The sequence below is a fragment of the Megalobrama amblycephala genome, linkage group LG9 (assembly GCF_018812025.1).
Source record: "Megalobrama amblycephala isolate DHTTF-2021 linkage group LG9, ASM1881202v1, whole genome shotgun sequence".
In the NCBI taxonomy this organism is placed as follows: domain Eukaryota; kingdom Metazoa; phylum Chordata; class Actinopteri; order Cypriniformes; family Xenocyprididae; genus Megalobrama; species Megalobrama amblycephala.
Genome location: NC_063052.1, coordinates 5,516,054 through 5,530,807, shown reverse-complemented (window position 1 = coordinate 5,530,807; position 14,754 = coordinate 5,516,054). Strand labels below are relative to the sequence as shown.

At 34.6% G+C, this 14,754-nt stretch overlaps 2 protein-coding genes across 2 annotated transcripts; one reads left to right on the top strand and one right to left on the bottom strand.

Annotated features, from left to right (window-relative positions):
• Positions 1 to 7: 7 nt before the first annotated feature.
• Positions 8 to 2,325, bottom strand: acot13 (acyl-CoA thioesterase 13). Its single transcript, XM_048201317.1, has 3 exons — positions 2,109 to 2,325; positions 1,696 to 1,880; positions 8 to 230 (listed from the first exon to the last, which is right to left on the bottom strand). Exons 1-3 carry the CDS (start codon positions 2,190 to 2,192, stop codon positions 74 to 76), a joined length of 426 nt encoding a protein of 141 aa, XP_048057274.1. The 5' UTR covers positions 2,193 to 2,325; the 3' UTR covers positions 8 to 73.
• A 237-nt stretch (positions 2,326 to 2,562) lies between these two features.
• Positions 2,563 to 9,893, top strand: tdp2b (tyrosyl-DNA phosphodiesterase 2b). Its single transcript, XM_048201314.1, has 7 exons — positions 2,563 to 3,192; positions 3,333 to 3,499; positions 3,998 to 4,192; positions 4,291 to 4,382; positions 4,454 to 4,572; positions 4,967 to 5,137; positions 9,479 to 9,893. Exons 1-7 carry the CDS (start codon positions 3,037 to 3,039, stop codon positions 9,752 to 9,754), a joined length of 1,176 nt encoding a protein of 391 aa, XP_048057271.1. The 5' UTR covers positions 2,563 to 3,036; the 3' UTR covers positions 9,755 to 9,893.
• The last annotated feature ends 4,861 nt before the right edge of the window (positions 9,894 to 14,754 follow it).

Genomic DNA, 14,754 nt, shown 5'->3' with positions numbered 1-14,754 from the left:
TGCAAAATATTTTTATGCTGGACTTTTATTATATATCATAAAGAACTACATAATTTACAGAGCATGTACATGATTAGCTACCAAGGTGTTTAGTGTGTCTTCCTTGAGCGATGAGTTTTCCGTTTGCCTTGTTGGTGAGATCCACTGTTGCAAATGCCAGAGTCCTTCCTTGTTTTAAAACCTGCGCAGTGATCAGGATGTCTTCTCCAATTTTAGCTGCATTCATGTATCTGTTCATTAGAAAGCAAACAAATGTGTTAAGAGTATGTCCTAGATGATGAATGGAAGTTTAGATTTTAATGGACACTGGGGCTACTTGTCACACTTTTTATCTAATTTTTCCTATTTTTCGCTTTACTCCTAACCTAAGGGTTAGTTCACCCAAAAATGAAAATTCTGTCATTAATTACTCACCCTCATGTTGTTCCACACCCGTAGTTCATCTTCAGAACACAAATTAAGACATTTTTGATGAAGTCCGAGAGGTATATGACTCGTCCGTAGACAGCAATTTAACCACCGCTTTCAAGGTCCAGAAAGGTACTAAAGACATCGTTAAATAGTCCATGTGACTGCAGTGGTTCAATCTTACTTTTAGGAAGCGATGAGAATACTAACAGCGTAAGAGAATGACACACGAGAGGATATTGTTGAATAAAGTAGTTATTTTTTATTTGTTTTTGCGCACAAAACGTATTCTCATCACTTCATAAAATAAAGGTTGAACCACTGCAGTCACGTGGACTATTTTAACGATGTCTTTAGTACCTTTCTGGACCTTGAAAGTGGTGGTTATATTGACGAGTCATGTACCTCTCGGATTTCATCAAAAATATCTTAATTTGTGTTCCGAAGACGGGTGTGGAACGACATGAGGGTGAGTAATTAATCACACTTAATAGCAAGGGAATAAAATACATGTTGACCTTTTGTGACAACAAGCCCCTATAAACGTCACAGTGGGAACCTGCCATTTAACAGCCTAATATGAGAATTTTCAGATAAATTTGAACAATTCATCAAACCATTTTGGCCAATAAATGTTATAAATGAATTGTAGAAATTTATAACCAGACATTTTTGAAAAATACCCATGTCCAGAGCAAATAGTTAAACTTTTCAGCTAAAATGTACATTTGCATTACATAGCATGCCATTGTGGTTTTATTGTGTTCACTTGTTTATCCTACAGTCGTTACAAAATTATGATATTGAAATTATAGTTTGGCAAACAGAATTTAAAAAAATAATTATAATTTAAAGATGGTTTTGAGCTAAGTATCTGAACCCAACATTCAAACCACTGCATTTACGTGACTATAATACACCGTTATATTTATTCATATTTAAAAATCTTTTTATATTTCCATTTTTCAAAATTTTAGTTTGTTTTAGTAAATTTATGTGCTTTTGTCATTTTTATTGTTTTTTTATATTTAAGTATAACTTTATTTTTATTTCAGATTTAGTAATGTTAGTTCTTAAACTTATCTTTTACATTACTTTAAAAAAAAATCACCCAATGCTTATATTTAAAAAAAAATTTTTTAGCTTTATTTCAATTACCTAAAACAATTAGTTTTAGTAAACATTAACATCACTGCTGAGATATAACCCCAGTCTTCCCTATACATGACAGTGTAGCACATGCTATTATGGCCCTGTACAGTGACAAACATACACCTAGGAGCTCACGTTATGTTCATGTCCACGCTGACCCCAGGAGCTCCTCTCTCACTGTACATGATGGCAGTAGTGGAGATCATATCCACCAGCGTGGCTGTCAGTCCTCCGTGAAGATTGCCTACTCTGTTAGTGTGTTCCTCCTCCACCTTCATCTCGCACACCACTTTCCCAGGGGATGCAGACAGTATTTCAACCTGATCACAATATGAACGGCTCATTATGTTTACTTCAGTGTGAACTGGTCTGGGCTGCGTTTCCCAAAAGCATCGTAAGCTTAAGTTGATCGTAGCTCGGCTCCATTGAAACCAATGGAGCTACGATCATCTTAGGCTTACGATGCTTTTGGGAAACGCTGCCCTGGCTGGTTTGTATATCAATGTGTGGTTCGTCAAGGAGAAACGCTGAATTTAACAGACACCTACCTTACTTAAAACCCGATCAAATCCAGGACTATCCACCACCGCTTTCATGATCTGTTTTAGTGAATTTAGCGACAACGAAACCATTGCTTCTATTGCAAATACCAAAAACACAGTAAAGGACAAGTTCACTCTTCTTCTTCTTCTTCTTCTTTGGTGTTTATTGGCGGTTGGCAACCTAAGTTCACTCTTGAAGACTCTTTGAAAGGTTGCCTGTAAAATGTTATACAAAATAAGAGTATTATTATTTTAATAGGTAAATACATTTTTGGAGTCCTTCGTCTAAAAATGCCTCTCGCTACTGGCGAGAAGAAGTGTAGATAACTGATAAAAATGCGCACTACATTTTTCTAAATATGTAAACAAAACGTAACTATTTAATCAATGAATACTTTTAGAAGCTAAGACAAGACCATTCGGCTGTGAGGACTTTTATTATGAAATAATGGATCGAGTCTTTTCAATGAATCTGCTGAAACTGTTTACAAAACATTCTGAACGATTCGTTCAACTTTTCAGGCAACATAATTAATTTTAGTATTGTTTAACGTCAGTGCTAATTATACTTGGGTTCTATATACTTGCATACACGTTCCTACATATTTGGTCAATATACATTATTCCTGCATGGAAGGTTAACAGAATTGCTGAATCGTTTTTGAAACAAAACACTGTTCGAAAGAATCGATTCTTTCAGTACTACCGTTAAATTCTTCCGGAAACCCTCTATTTGAACACTACAAATTCTTCAGTTAAACAGGTGCAACGTTTACGGTAAAATTTCAGTTTATAATACTTTGAGGTCGTGATTTATAGTATAGAGTTTATTAAGTAAGTTTATTAATATTTTCTCCGTGTTTTCGCGGGTTCCACCCGGAATGTTTTTGTAGTTGTACACATTCATGTCCCGCCGTTATATTCAACTGCGAACATGTCCAGCACTGTTATGTCAGGGAACCACGAGGATCAACAAATGTCTGCTTTAGAGGAAACGAGGACGAGTCTTTGCGACGAGTTTGCCTCTATCTCTGGATCGGACAGTGCCGTGGCCCAGTATTATTTAGCAGAAAATGAATGGGACATGGAGGTATGTCACTATTACTGCACTGTATGGGTAAAGTTTCGATCGAATCCCTTTTATTGAGAGATGTTTATTTTCCATTATTTAAAATTATTGCCGTCCTTGTAAAAAGCTGCTTTTATTTATTATTTATTTGTTCCTACCAGAGAGCATTGAACTCTTTCTTTGAAGCTCATATGGACTCAGTCTTTGATGTTGAAGACGCAGAGGAAACTAAAGATGTGTCTGGGAATAAGAGAAAGGGGATGAACTCTTCTGACACTGCTGATACTTCAGGAACAAAGAAGAAATTTAAGACGGACAAGGTGGATTGGTAATGTTCTCTTCTCTATACTATTTATTAAAAACTGGAAACTTCATTTACTGTAAACCTTTAATTAACAATATTCCAAACAAAGTCACCATGAAATCAAAATTGACCATTTTTTTCTTGTCATTTTTATGGAATATTGCAGTATTTATTATAAATTATTTATCTGTGTACATTTTTTTTTTTTATCATGTGCCTTCATAACTTTTAATTAAAATAACTTCCCCTCCCTCTTGCAATGACATCTCTTCCCTTCTCTGATGACGTGTTTATGGGCGTGAAGGCGGGGATCAACCTGTCATTCACATGACATCACAGCAATAGCAAACTACAATGATCCAATCAATTCCCGATGGACAAAATCAAGCCCTGCACTGTTTTTTCTTGTTGTAGAAGTCATTTCACTTGGTTATACATCACAACGGGGAAGAAAATACTATCGCAACTTCTGTTTCATGCTTACTTTGTCTCTTTTTTCCTCACAAATTGTTTTTTGCGCAGCATTGACTTGACAGCAGAGGAACCCACTTGCTCCAGCAGCGTGACTGTGAATGTGAAGAACAGTCAGGCTGAAAGTGCCGTAACCGAATCTGATGCAGAGGACGGCAAGTTCTCAATCATCAGCTGGAATGTGGATGGTTTGGACACATTAAGTCTTGCAGAGCGTGCCAGGGGCTTGTGCTCATATCTAGTTCTGTGAGTTGTTTAGAGACTCCTGATGTCCTTGATTTCATGTATTATGTGATAATAAGGGAGTTTTTGTTTTACTCTTAGTTTCCTTTTATCTGTTGTAGATATACACCAGATGTGGTTTTTCTTCAAGAACTCATTCCATCTTATATTCAGTATCTTAAGAAACGTGCTGTCAGCTACCTGTTTGTTGAAGGTAAGAGAATGATCTCAGTTAAGTTATTTAAGGGTTATTTGCTGATTCATGAAGTTCTCCTGTCATTAAAGGGAGCGATGATGGTTACTTCACGGCAATAATGTTGAAGAAATCAAGAATAAAACTTTTGGAAAGTGAGATCATCTGTTATCCTACGACACAAATGTTGAGAAATCTGTTAGTTGCTCAGGTGAGTTTGTGGTTTATAATGATTGTTTTTTGAGGGGTATAATTAATAGCACAGGTATATTTCTGAAAGGAATCAGAGATACTCTCCTATTAAAAAAATGGGGGTTGTTGAGATTTTATAATGTTTTTGAAAGAAGTCGCTTGTGCTCACCAAGGCTGCATTAATTTGATCAAAAATATTGACTGTAGTATTGTGAAATGGTATTACAATTACTGTACTAAATAATTACAATTATTAAAGTCACTTTTGATTTATTTAAATTCAAAAATTTGAACGGTAGTGAATGTATACATTAATGTTTCCTTTTCTAAGTTGTCTTTTTTATAATTAATTTGGTTCTCATCATTTATACACGTATTCATTTCTTTTTTTGACTTTTTTGTTTCTTATTAAGGTGACTTTCTCAGGTCAAAAGCTGTACTTGATGACATCACATTTAGAGAGCTGTAAGAACCAATCAGAGGAGAGAATGAAACAACTGCGGGTCATATTTCAAAAGATGAAGGAAGCACCAGAAGATTCCACTGTCATTTTTGCCGGAGACACCAATCTCAGAGACACTGAGGTAAATTAATGTCTTTAAAATCACCACATGGACTAGATCAGTGATTCCCAACCAGTGCTACACAGAGTTTGTTTAACCCAAAGAAAACATAAATTTAACTGTTAATTTATTATGATGTAACTTTGGTATACTTGGATAGATTTTGAATTTGCTTGGTTAAACCTGTAAAAACCTGTACATTTAAATATGAGGGCAGTTAATAAATTAAAGCTGCTGTCCGTAACTTTTTTTGGTTAAAAATTATCCAAAATCAATTTTTGAGCAAGTTCATAACCAGCCAGTGTTTAAAATCTCCTTATCTTAGCCCAATTCACAACGGTAAGCTTGTAATAATGTTTTATAATAAGAGCGACCTGGTGGATTTCCACGGGAAATTTGAGCATGCAGCAGTATGTCTTTGCGTCATTACGTCACGTCAGTAAACAGAAAAAAGGAGTCCAGACAAGTCGGTTTTATCATGTGAGGATGCTGCTTGTAGCGGATCATTTATAATCTGTTCTCACAGCAGCTGAAATAATTAAATGTCAGTCTGACACTGACAATCATCAGTGACAACTGGAGATTCACCCGTAGTCAAAAAGCAAAAGACTTTGGACTTTGGAGTGGCTACAGGAATTGAAATCTACAGGTAACACTAATATACACTAAATACACATAGCGTGCGTCTCAATCAGCTCCTTAGTTCAGTAGTCAGGGCACTGATCAGGGAATCGGCCACATTCATTTACATGATATACTGATTCACGACCTAGGGAGCTGATTGAGATGCAGAGATAGTCACGCAATGCTGAAGTTGTTAACATTAACAATTTGAGAACAAAGTATAACAGTAATAATAATTTGCACGGTTTGGCGTGATCCGAGCTAAGCGATCGTTAGATTTAATCATCATTAGTAGCACGATTTATTGTAGGCCTAATGCTTTTTTCCTCAGTTGGTCAGAACAAAAGTGGTAGAAATGTTACTTACTTGTTCAACTGATATTTCCAGTGAAAATTCTTATATTGGTCATACTTTCAAGACGTAGAATCTGTGATTCTGAAGTACAGCATCCACACTGGTGTAGTGATTGACGGCAAACATTAGATTCATCCACGCTGAGCTGTGCCAATGCACAACGCACGTAACGATAACTGTTCCGCATATGACTGCCATCGCATGTTTCAAACAGAGATGGCGACAAAGAGGAAAAATGGCAGACTGCAGCTTTAAAATAAATAAATAAATAAATAAATATATATATATATATATATATATATATATATATATATATATATACAGTACAGTCCAAAAGTTTGGAACCACTAAGATTTTTAATGTTTTTAAAAGAAGTTTCGTCTGCTCACCAAGGCTACATTTATTTACTTAAAAATACAGTAAAAAAACAGTAATATTGTGAAATATTATTACAATTTAAAATAACTGTGTACTATTTAAATATATTTGGCAAAGCTGAATTTTCAGCATCATTACTCCAGTCTTCAGTGTCACATGATCCTTCAGAAATCATTCTAATATGCTGATTTGCTGCTCAATAAACATTTATGATTATTTTCAATGTTGAAAACAGTTGTGTACTTTTTTTTTTCAGAATTCCTTGATGAATAGAAAGTTCAAAAGAACAGCATTTATCTGAAATACAAAGCTTCTGTAGCATTATACACTACCATTCAAAAGTTTGGGGTCAGTAAGAATTTTTTTTATTTTTTTGAAAAGAAATTAAAGAAATTAATACTTTTATTCAGCAAGGATGCATTAAATCAATCAAAAGTGGCAGTAAAGACATTTATAATGTTACAAAAGATTAGATTTCAGATAAACACTGTTCTTTTGAACTTTCTATTCATCAAATAATCCTGAAAAAAAATATTGTACACAAATATTTTGTACAATTGTACACATTAAATGTTTCTTGAGCAGCAGATCAGCATATTAGAATGATTTCTGAAGGATCATGTGACACTGAAGACTGGAGTAACGATGCTGAAAATTCAGCTTTGCCATCACAGGAATAAATTACTTTGTGAAATATATTCAAATAGAAAACAGTTATTTTAAATTGTAATAATATTTCACAATATTACTGTTTTTTACTGTATTTTTAATTAAAGAAATGTAGCCTTGGTGAGCAGACGAAACTTCTTTTAAAAACATTAAAAATCTTAGTGGTTCCAAACTTTTGGACTGTACTGTATATGTGCTGTATATGTAATTATATATATATATATATATATATATATATATTTTTTTTATTGAAATTATGTATTGTATTAAAGTGTTAGTTCACACTAAAATGAAAATTACCTCATGATTTTCTCACCCTCAAGCCATCCTAGGTGTATATGACTTTCTTCTTTCAGATTAACATAATCAGAGAAATAGGCTATTTAAAAATGTCCTGGCTCTTAAAAGCTTTTTAATGGTATAATAGTACCAATGAATGGGGAGTGTGAATTTGAAGCCCAAAAAATCCATCCATCCATCCATCCATCCATCCAAAAAATAATCCATATGGCTCCAGGTTAAAGGTGCAATATGTAAGAATTTTGCAGTAAAATATCCAAAAACCACTAGGCCAGTGTTATATATTTTGTTCAGTTAAGTACTTACAATATCCCAAATGTTTCCAACTATTTGTAAATCGTGAGAAAATTGCAATTTTAACGAAGGCTTCGGGACGTGTGAGGAGTCGCCTGTCAATTGTGTCATACCCGCGTTACCCTCTGTTTCCGGTTTTATTTTGTAGAAACCATGGAAACACCAAAGATGCTTTAATATATTACATGTTTTAATAGATAAGGGAACAACTGTTTTGATATATTTATAGACAGAAAACGTCTTAAATATATTGTTTAAATCTAATTTTCTTGATTTTTTTTTTTTATTTTCGAGTACCATGCTTTACCATGCCTCAGAGAAAAACACTATTTTGTCAAGTAGCTAACATAACATAATCAGATGCAGCTTTATTTTTAGTAACAGTAATACAGAATTTTCTCCATCATACAATATGTTTTAAAATGAATTGCATGCCATTTATCAACACAAGCCATCCAGCATTTAATATATTCTAAAATCGATGATCGCACAGAGTAACGTTATAACATTTTCAACACACTCAAATGTAAAAAAAGCAGAAGCGGAACTGGCGAGTGGCGACTGTGGCATAATAAAAGTTCCGCTGCTCGCAGTGTGTTGCGCAATCGCTCCAGCGGCCTCGTTCAGCTCCTACAACACTCGGTCCTGCTCTGCTTCATACTACAGTAATGTTAATAATCGCATCCATGAAACATGATTTCTTCCCGAGTCCTATCTCAATTCTTTTCCACCGGCCGTTGAGGTAAAGACCACATGTCCCAAGATTCCGCGCTCAAACTTGCCATCATCAAGCTACGCCTTTGTTTTGAATAGGCCTCTAGCGACCTCTAGCGGACAGAAAATATTACATATCGCACCTTTAATAAAGGCCTTCTGAAGCGAAGCGATGGGTTTTGTTAAAAAATATCAATATTTAAAACTTTATAAACTAAAATTACTAGCTTCCGTCTGACGACAGTACGCATACTGCGCAAGTCGACTCGCACCACGAGAGTAACCCCTGACGCGATGTCGCGATTTAAACTAATATGGCTGGGCAACAAACTCAAGCTCCTCTTCTCTTATGTCGAAATCCTCCAGCATTTCTCTTTAAAAATTCTCGTTTTAGACTTCTAATTTGTGACCGGTGATTTGTTTTGCTTTCTCCTCTGAGCTTCCGCATTCATCATTGCATCATGCGTCGGGTCAGAGGTCACACCTCCGCCGCAAATCGATGCGTACGGCCGTCTGCCGGAAGCTAGTTATTAGATTTAATAAAGTTTTAAATACTGATATTTTTCTTACAAAAACCAAACACTTCACTTCAGAAGGCCTTTATTAACCCCCCTGGAGCCATATGGATTATTTTTATGATGGATGGATGCATTTTTTTGGGGTGGGGCTTCAAAATCTCGCCCCATTAAAAAGCTTGCCAGGATATTTTTAAATATATCTCCGATTGTGTTCATCTGAAAGAAGATGGTCATATACACCTAGGATGGATTGAGGGTGAGTAAATCATGGAATAATTAAAATTTTGGGGTGAACTATCCCTATAATAAATCAAGTCAAAATGAACTCATAGTTTTGCTTTGGTGTTGATGAAAGTCACTTGAGTTTTACTGTTAGGCCTGTGAATTGGAGAAAAGGTTTGGCAAACAGTGGACTAACAATCACTGTAGCTCCAAATATGATGGAGGAATAAAAGTGCAGTGAAAGTCACTAGTGCGATGCAGCATCTGAAGAATGTTTCTGTCCGTGTAGGTGGTACAGGTTGGAGGTTTGCCTCCAGGTGTGTGCGACGTGTGGGAACAGCTGGGCAAACAGGAACACTGCCGATACACTTGGGACACCAAAGCAAACAGCAATAAGACTGTGCCTTACATCAGCAGATGTCGCTTCGACCGCATCTTCCTTAGGTCTGCTAAAACTGGCCCAGGAGTCACTCCTGACCACATGGTCTTGGTTGGAATGGAGAAACTAGACTGTGGCCGTTATACCAGTGATCACTGGGGAATTTACTGCACTTTCAACACATGATCTTTAAATGCCAAAAAGACCAGATGTGTGGTTTTAAAGAGTGTTTGTACTAAAACTAAAGAATGTTTTGAAGAGTGTCTACAAATTTAGATTGAAGATCATTGTGAAAAAATATTTAAATAAATAAGGCCTTGATTTATTTTGGTAATTGTGGTACATGTTGTGCATCCTATATTTTACCACAAGTGGTCAGTATTTCTCAAACATTATGGCCCTTTGCATAAATAAGCTTTTGAAAGTCATTAGAACAGAGGCACTGTGTACTATTACTTATGAGTAGTACTTATTACTTATGAAACTACACTGTATATGTGTGTGTGTGTGTATTATATATTTATATATTCATTTATTTTAAATGTTTTTTTTTTTTTTCATCAATGACTCCTGAACAAAAAATGTTTCCAAAAAAATGTTTAATGTAAAAAAAAGTAATGTAAAAAAAAAAAAAAACTGTTTCCAACATTTATAGTATACGGAAGAGGATTAGGGCCAAGCAATAATAAAAAAATAAAACCATCTCGAGATTAAAGTTGTTAAATTTCGTTAAGTTACGAATTTGTTCTCATAATTTAACGAATTTGTTCTCGTAATTTAACGACTTTTTTCTCGTAATTTAATGACTTTATTTTCAACATTTTATCTCGACTTTTCTCAAAATTTAATGAGTTTATTCTCAACATTTTATTTCGACTTTTTTCTCGAAATTTAACTAGTTTTTTCTCGAAATTTAACAACTTTAATCTCGAGATGGTTTTATTTGTTTATTATTGCTTGGCTCTAATCCTCTTCCATAATAATAACTATCAAATATCAAATCAGCATATTACAATGATTTCTGAAGGATCATGTGACATTACAGAAATAAACTATATTTTAAAGTATATTCAAATAGAAAATATTTAAATTATATTATAAAATATATTTCACAATATTAGTTTTTTTTTCTGTTTTTTTATCAAATAAATGAAAGCTTGCCAAACTTGTATATAGTTAGTAAATTTATTTTTATATATATATATATATATATATATATATATATATATATATATATATATATTATTTATATAAAATTTACTAACTATATACAAGTTATGTATATATGGTAAATCTCATATATAAACTCACTTGCAAACAATATTGTTATTGGGCATTATTACCAATCAAACTATAACTTTGTGCAAAAAGTGTGAAAATACTACTGTGTATTTTAAATACAGGAAATTGGTAAGCAAGACAAACAAGTCTGCCGTTTTGTTCCAAAAAATGTAATTTCTGACATTTCCATCACAGAATGCCATTAAACAAATACATGTTTTGATGCTTAAACTGTCAGGGTCAGGATAAATGCCTCTGGAAAAAAAAAGGTTTAGATAAATGTTTTTTATTCCTGTTGCAGTTTGAGAGAAAAGTGTGAGGTCTCTTCATTACTGTCCTAAATTAGCGAACGCTAAGCAAGTGTCAAGGCAGCAGCTGTCTCAAGCAGGGTGGACACGTGACTCCAGACAACCTTGAAAGACACCCTGCCAAGGCTAATAGACCTTTTGCTTGGTTAGATGAGTAAATATTAAATCTAAAACAGGTCAGACTGCCACGGATCTGCCCTCGGGGTCTGTATGACTGGCTTACAGAAGTTGGCTTGGAGCGCAAACACACTCTCCTTGGCCTTTTCACCGGGATAACATCCACTGCCACTTAAAGGGCCAGTCCTGTAACTGGTTTTGTTTGAACACTCTGCTGAGCTTATGCTTACTTATAACTGACAAAAGAACAGGAGGAGATAGTTTTAGCGATCGCTCTGTCCTCCTAATCTCCTCCAGTGAGACATATTAGTGAATCTCAATGCTATTCCCCTCAATAGGCATCACTGTAGCACATTGAATTGTTTTGACACATGGCCAGGAGCACATGCTATTTCAGTGAGTGGGGAATAGTGGGACCTTCACATCAGTCCTACTCCAACCGTTAAAGACAGAAATGTCAGTATATCGCACCACATGCAATCAATGATAACGTGGAGAACACAATGTGTTTGTTTGGTCAGCACGTTTCCTGGAGGGGTTTCCCTTATCAAGGACACAGTGAAGGTTACAGTCATGGAGCAACTCCAGCAGGGATCTTCCCACACCATCTAGAGGCAATTCATAACTATTTAACATTTAGTAAAATAGTTGATGGTTATGTTTAGAGACAGATAAATGATCTGTGTGTGTGTATATATATATATAAATATATATATATTATACACATACATAATGTATGAACTGTATTTCTCACAATCACTCCATTTTTCATTTTCAGATTCAAATGCCTTAACAGCATTAACTTTTTTAAAGTAGGCCTTTTAAAGTAGGATTTTATGGAATTATTGTAAAAAAAGAAAAAAAGGTGCTTAACAGGGTGGACAAGTGGTATAAACGATGGATGGATGATTTACTATCTCTCACATACAGCAGTTACAATATTACTTTTGTTTGAACTGGATTTTGATAGGAAACGATATGTAAAACATTACCAAAGAACTTTAAATACTTCAACTTTAAACATAAATTACTTTCACAATCACTATGTCTGCTCTCAGAGTCCACTTTGTTAGGTCTTCTGATTTTGACCCAAAAATAAGCCATTCATCTTGTCTGAGCAAAAACAAGCTAACATAGAAAGTTTATCAAATAAAGAATTGTTTTTTAAAATTGTAATTTTAAAATATGATTTTTCTACTACCTTTTTTCATATGTCCCTCAACAGAGTGAGCTGACCACATCAAATTCGATAAAATAAGACTACTACAATAACAGTGAATCTCACTCACTTTCCCTAGTTTTTTCCCTCCAAAGAAGGGATGACTGCTTTATAATATGATGTAATTTAATATTTCCAACTTTCATTAGAAGGGAACGGAGCCAAAAATAGAGTGGACAATAAATTGAGGGAAAAGCCAAAAACTTTTATTCATTCCCATAAATCCCCACCTATAAACGTTGCAGTTACGTTGCCAAAGTCATGAAATTAAATAAGTATTACGAATATATATTATGTAAAAGGAACGTTTTTGGTTATCTTATTATAACCTTATGATATCTGACGTTGTGATGGTAATGAAATTCCGGGCATGCAACATCATTGTTACGTTGTCAATTAGAGTCATGAAATCACCAAAAAGTGCCAATAAATTACATAACTGGTAGCCTACGTTGTGTGCAGTGTTGGGTTACTTCAAAAAAAGTAATTAATTACTAATTACATCAATGTTGTATTTAAAATACTTTTCTAATTACTCTGTCTGAAAAGTAACTTATTACTTCTTAAAATCCCTTTAAACCTTGACCGGATAGATAATAGAAAGGACACTCTTTTAATAATTTAAAGGTGCCCTAGAATAAAAAATTGAATTTTCCTCAGCATAATTCAGTAACAAGAGTTCATTACATGGAAATGACATACAGTGAGTCTCAAACACCATTGTTTCCTCCTTCTTATATAAATCTCATTTGTTTAAAAGACCTCCGAAGAACAGGCGAATCTCAACATAACATGACTGTTACGTAACAGTCGGGATCATTAATATGTACGCCCCCAATATTTGCATATGCAACCTCATGTTCAAGGCATTAGACAAGGGCAGGCAGTATTAACGTCTGGATGTGCACAGCTGAATCAACAGACTAGGTAAGCAAGCATATATTGATATTTGTAAATTGTCTTTCTAAATGTTTCGTTAGCATGTTGCTAATGTACTGTTAAATGTGGTTAAAGTTACCATCGTTTCTTACTGTATTCACGGAGACAAGACTGTTGTTATTTTCATTATTAAACACTTGCAGTCTGTATAATTCATAAACACAACTTCATTCTTTATAAATCTCTCCAACAGTGTGTAATGTTAGCTTTAGCCACGGAGCACCATCAAACTCATTCAGAATCAAATGTAAACATCCAAATAAATACTATACTTACGCGATTAGACATGTTGCATGATGAACACTTTGTAAAGATCCATTTTGAGGGTTATATTAGCTGTGTGAACTTTGTTTATGCTGTTTAAGGCAAGCGCGAGCTCTGGGGGCGGGGAGCATTAGGATTTAAAGGGGCCGCAGCCTGAATCGGCGCATATTTATTGATGCCCCAAAATAGGCAGGTAAAAAAATGAATAAAAAAAAAATCTATGGGGTATTTTGAGCTGAAACTTCACGGACACATTCAGGGGACACCTTAGACTTATATTACATCTTTTGAAAAGACTTTCTACGGCACCTTTAAGTATGAGTCAAATATGGAATAGTTTAGCCTTTTATAGCTTTTTAAAACATTTTAACTGTATTAAAACATACTATAATACTTTTATTTACTTTATAATACTTAATTTTTTTTTTTAGTAACAAATAGGGATGTCACTATGCCAAAAAATCTAGTAGTCGGTACTGATACCACCAAAAGTGCACAATAAAAATACAAATAAAACAATGCTATATTTTTGTCAGGTAGGTCTAATAGTACTAAGTAAAAATACCACAGAAATTGAATAATCAAATATAAAATAACTTTGCATAGTCATAACTGTATAAATTAAATATAGATTAATCCTTATTAAAGCTTTTCTTTTGTTGTTTGATTATCATTTATAATACAGACAGCCGATAGTAGACAGTAGCATGTTTTAAAGGCTGCTATCACTAAGACCTAACGGACGGAGACAATATGCTGTTATGCTGTTCACTGGCATTTTGACATAACTGTGTGTGTATTTGAACGTTTATGTGTAATAAACCGCGAAAATTTGACACTCGCGAGAGGCGGCTATGTGTGCGCGCTTTGGTTGAGAGCGCACTGACTGAAGACCGTCTCTCAGAGAGCGCGCAGTTTTTTCTCTCTAGTTAGTATGCCTACATAGCTTACATTTTACCGTAATGTTCTTGCCTACCGGTGTCAAAAAAGTGAAGTGATTAGAATATTTCCATTCAGCAAAACAGCCACTCGTTTCTGCCGAAATCTTCAGACAGCCA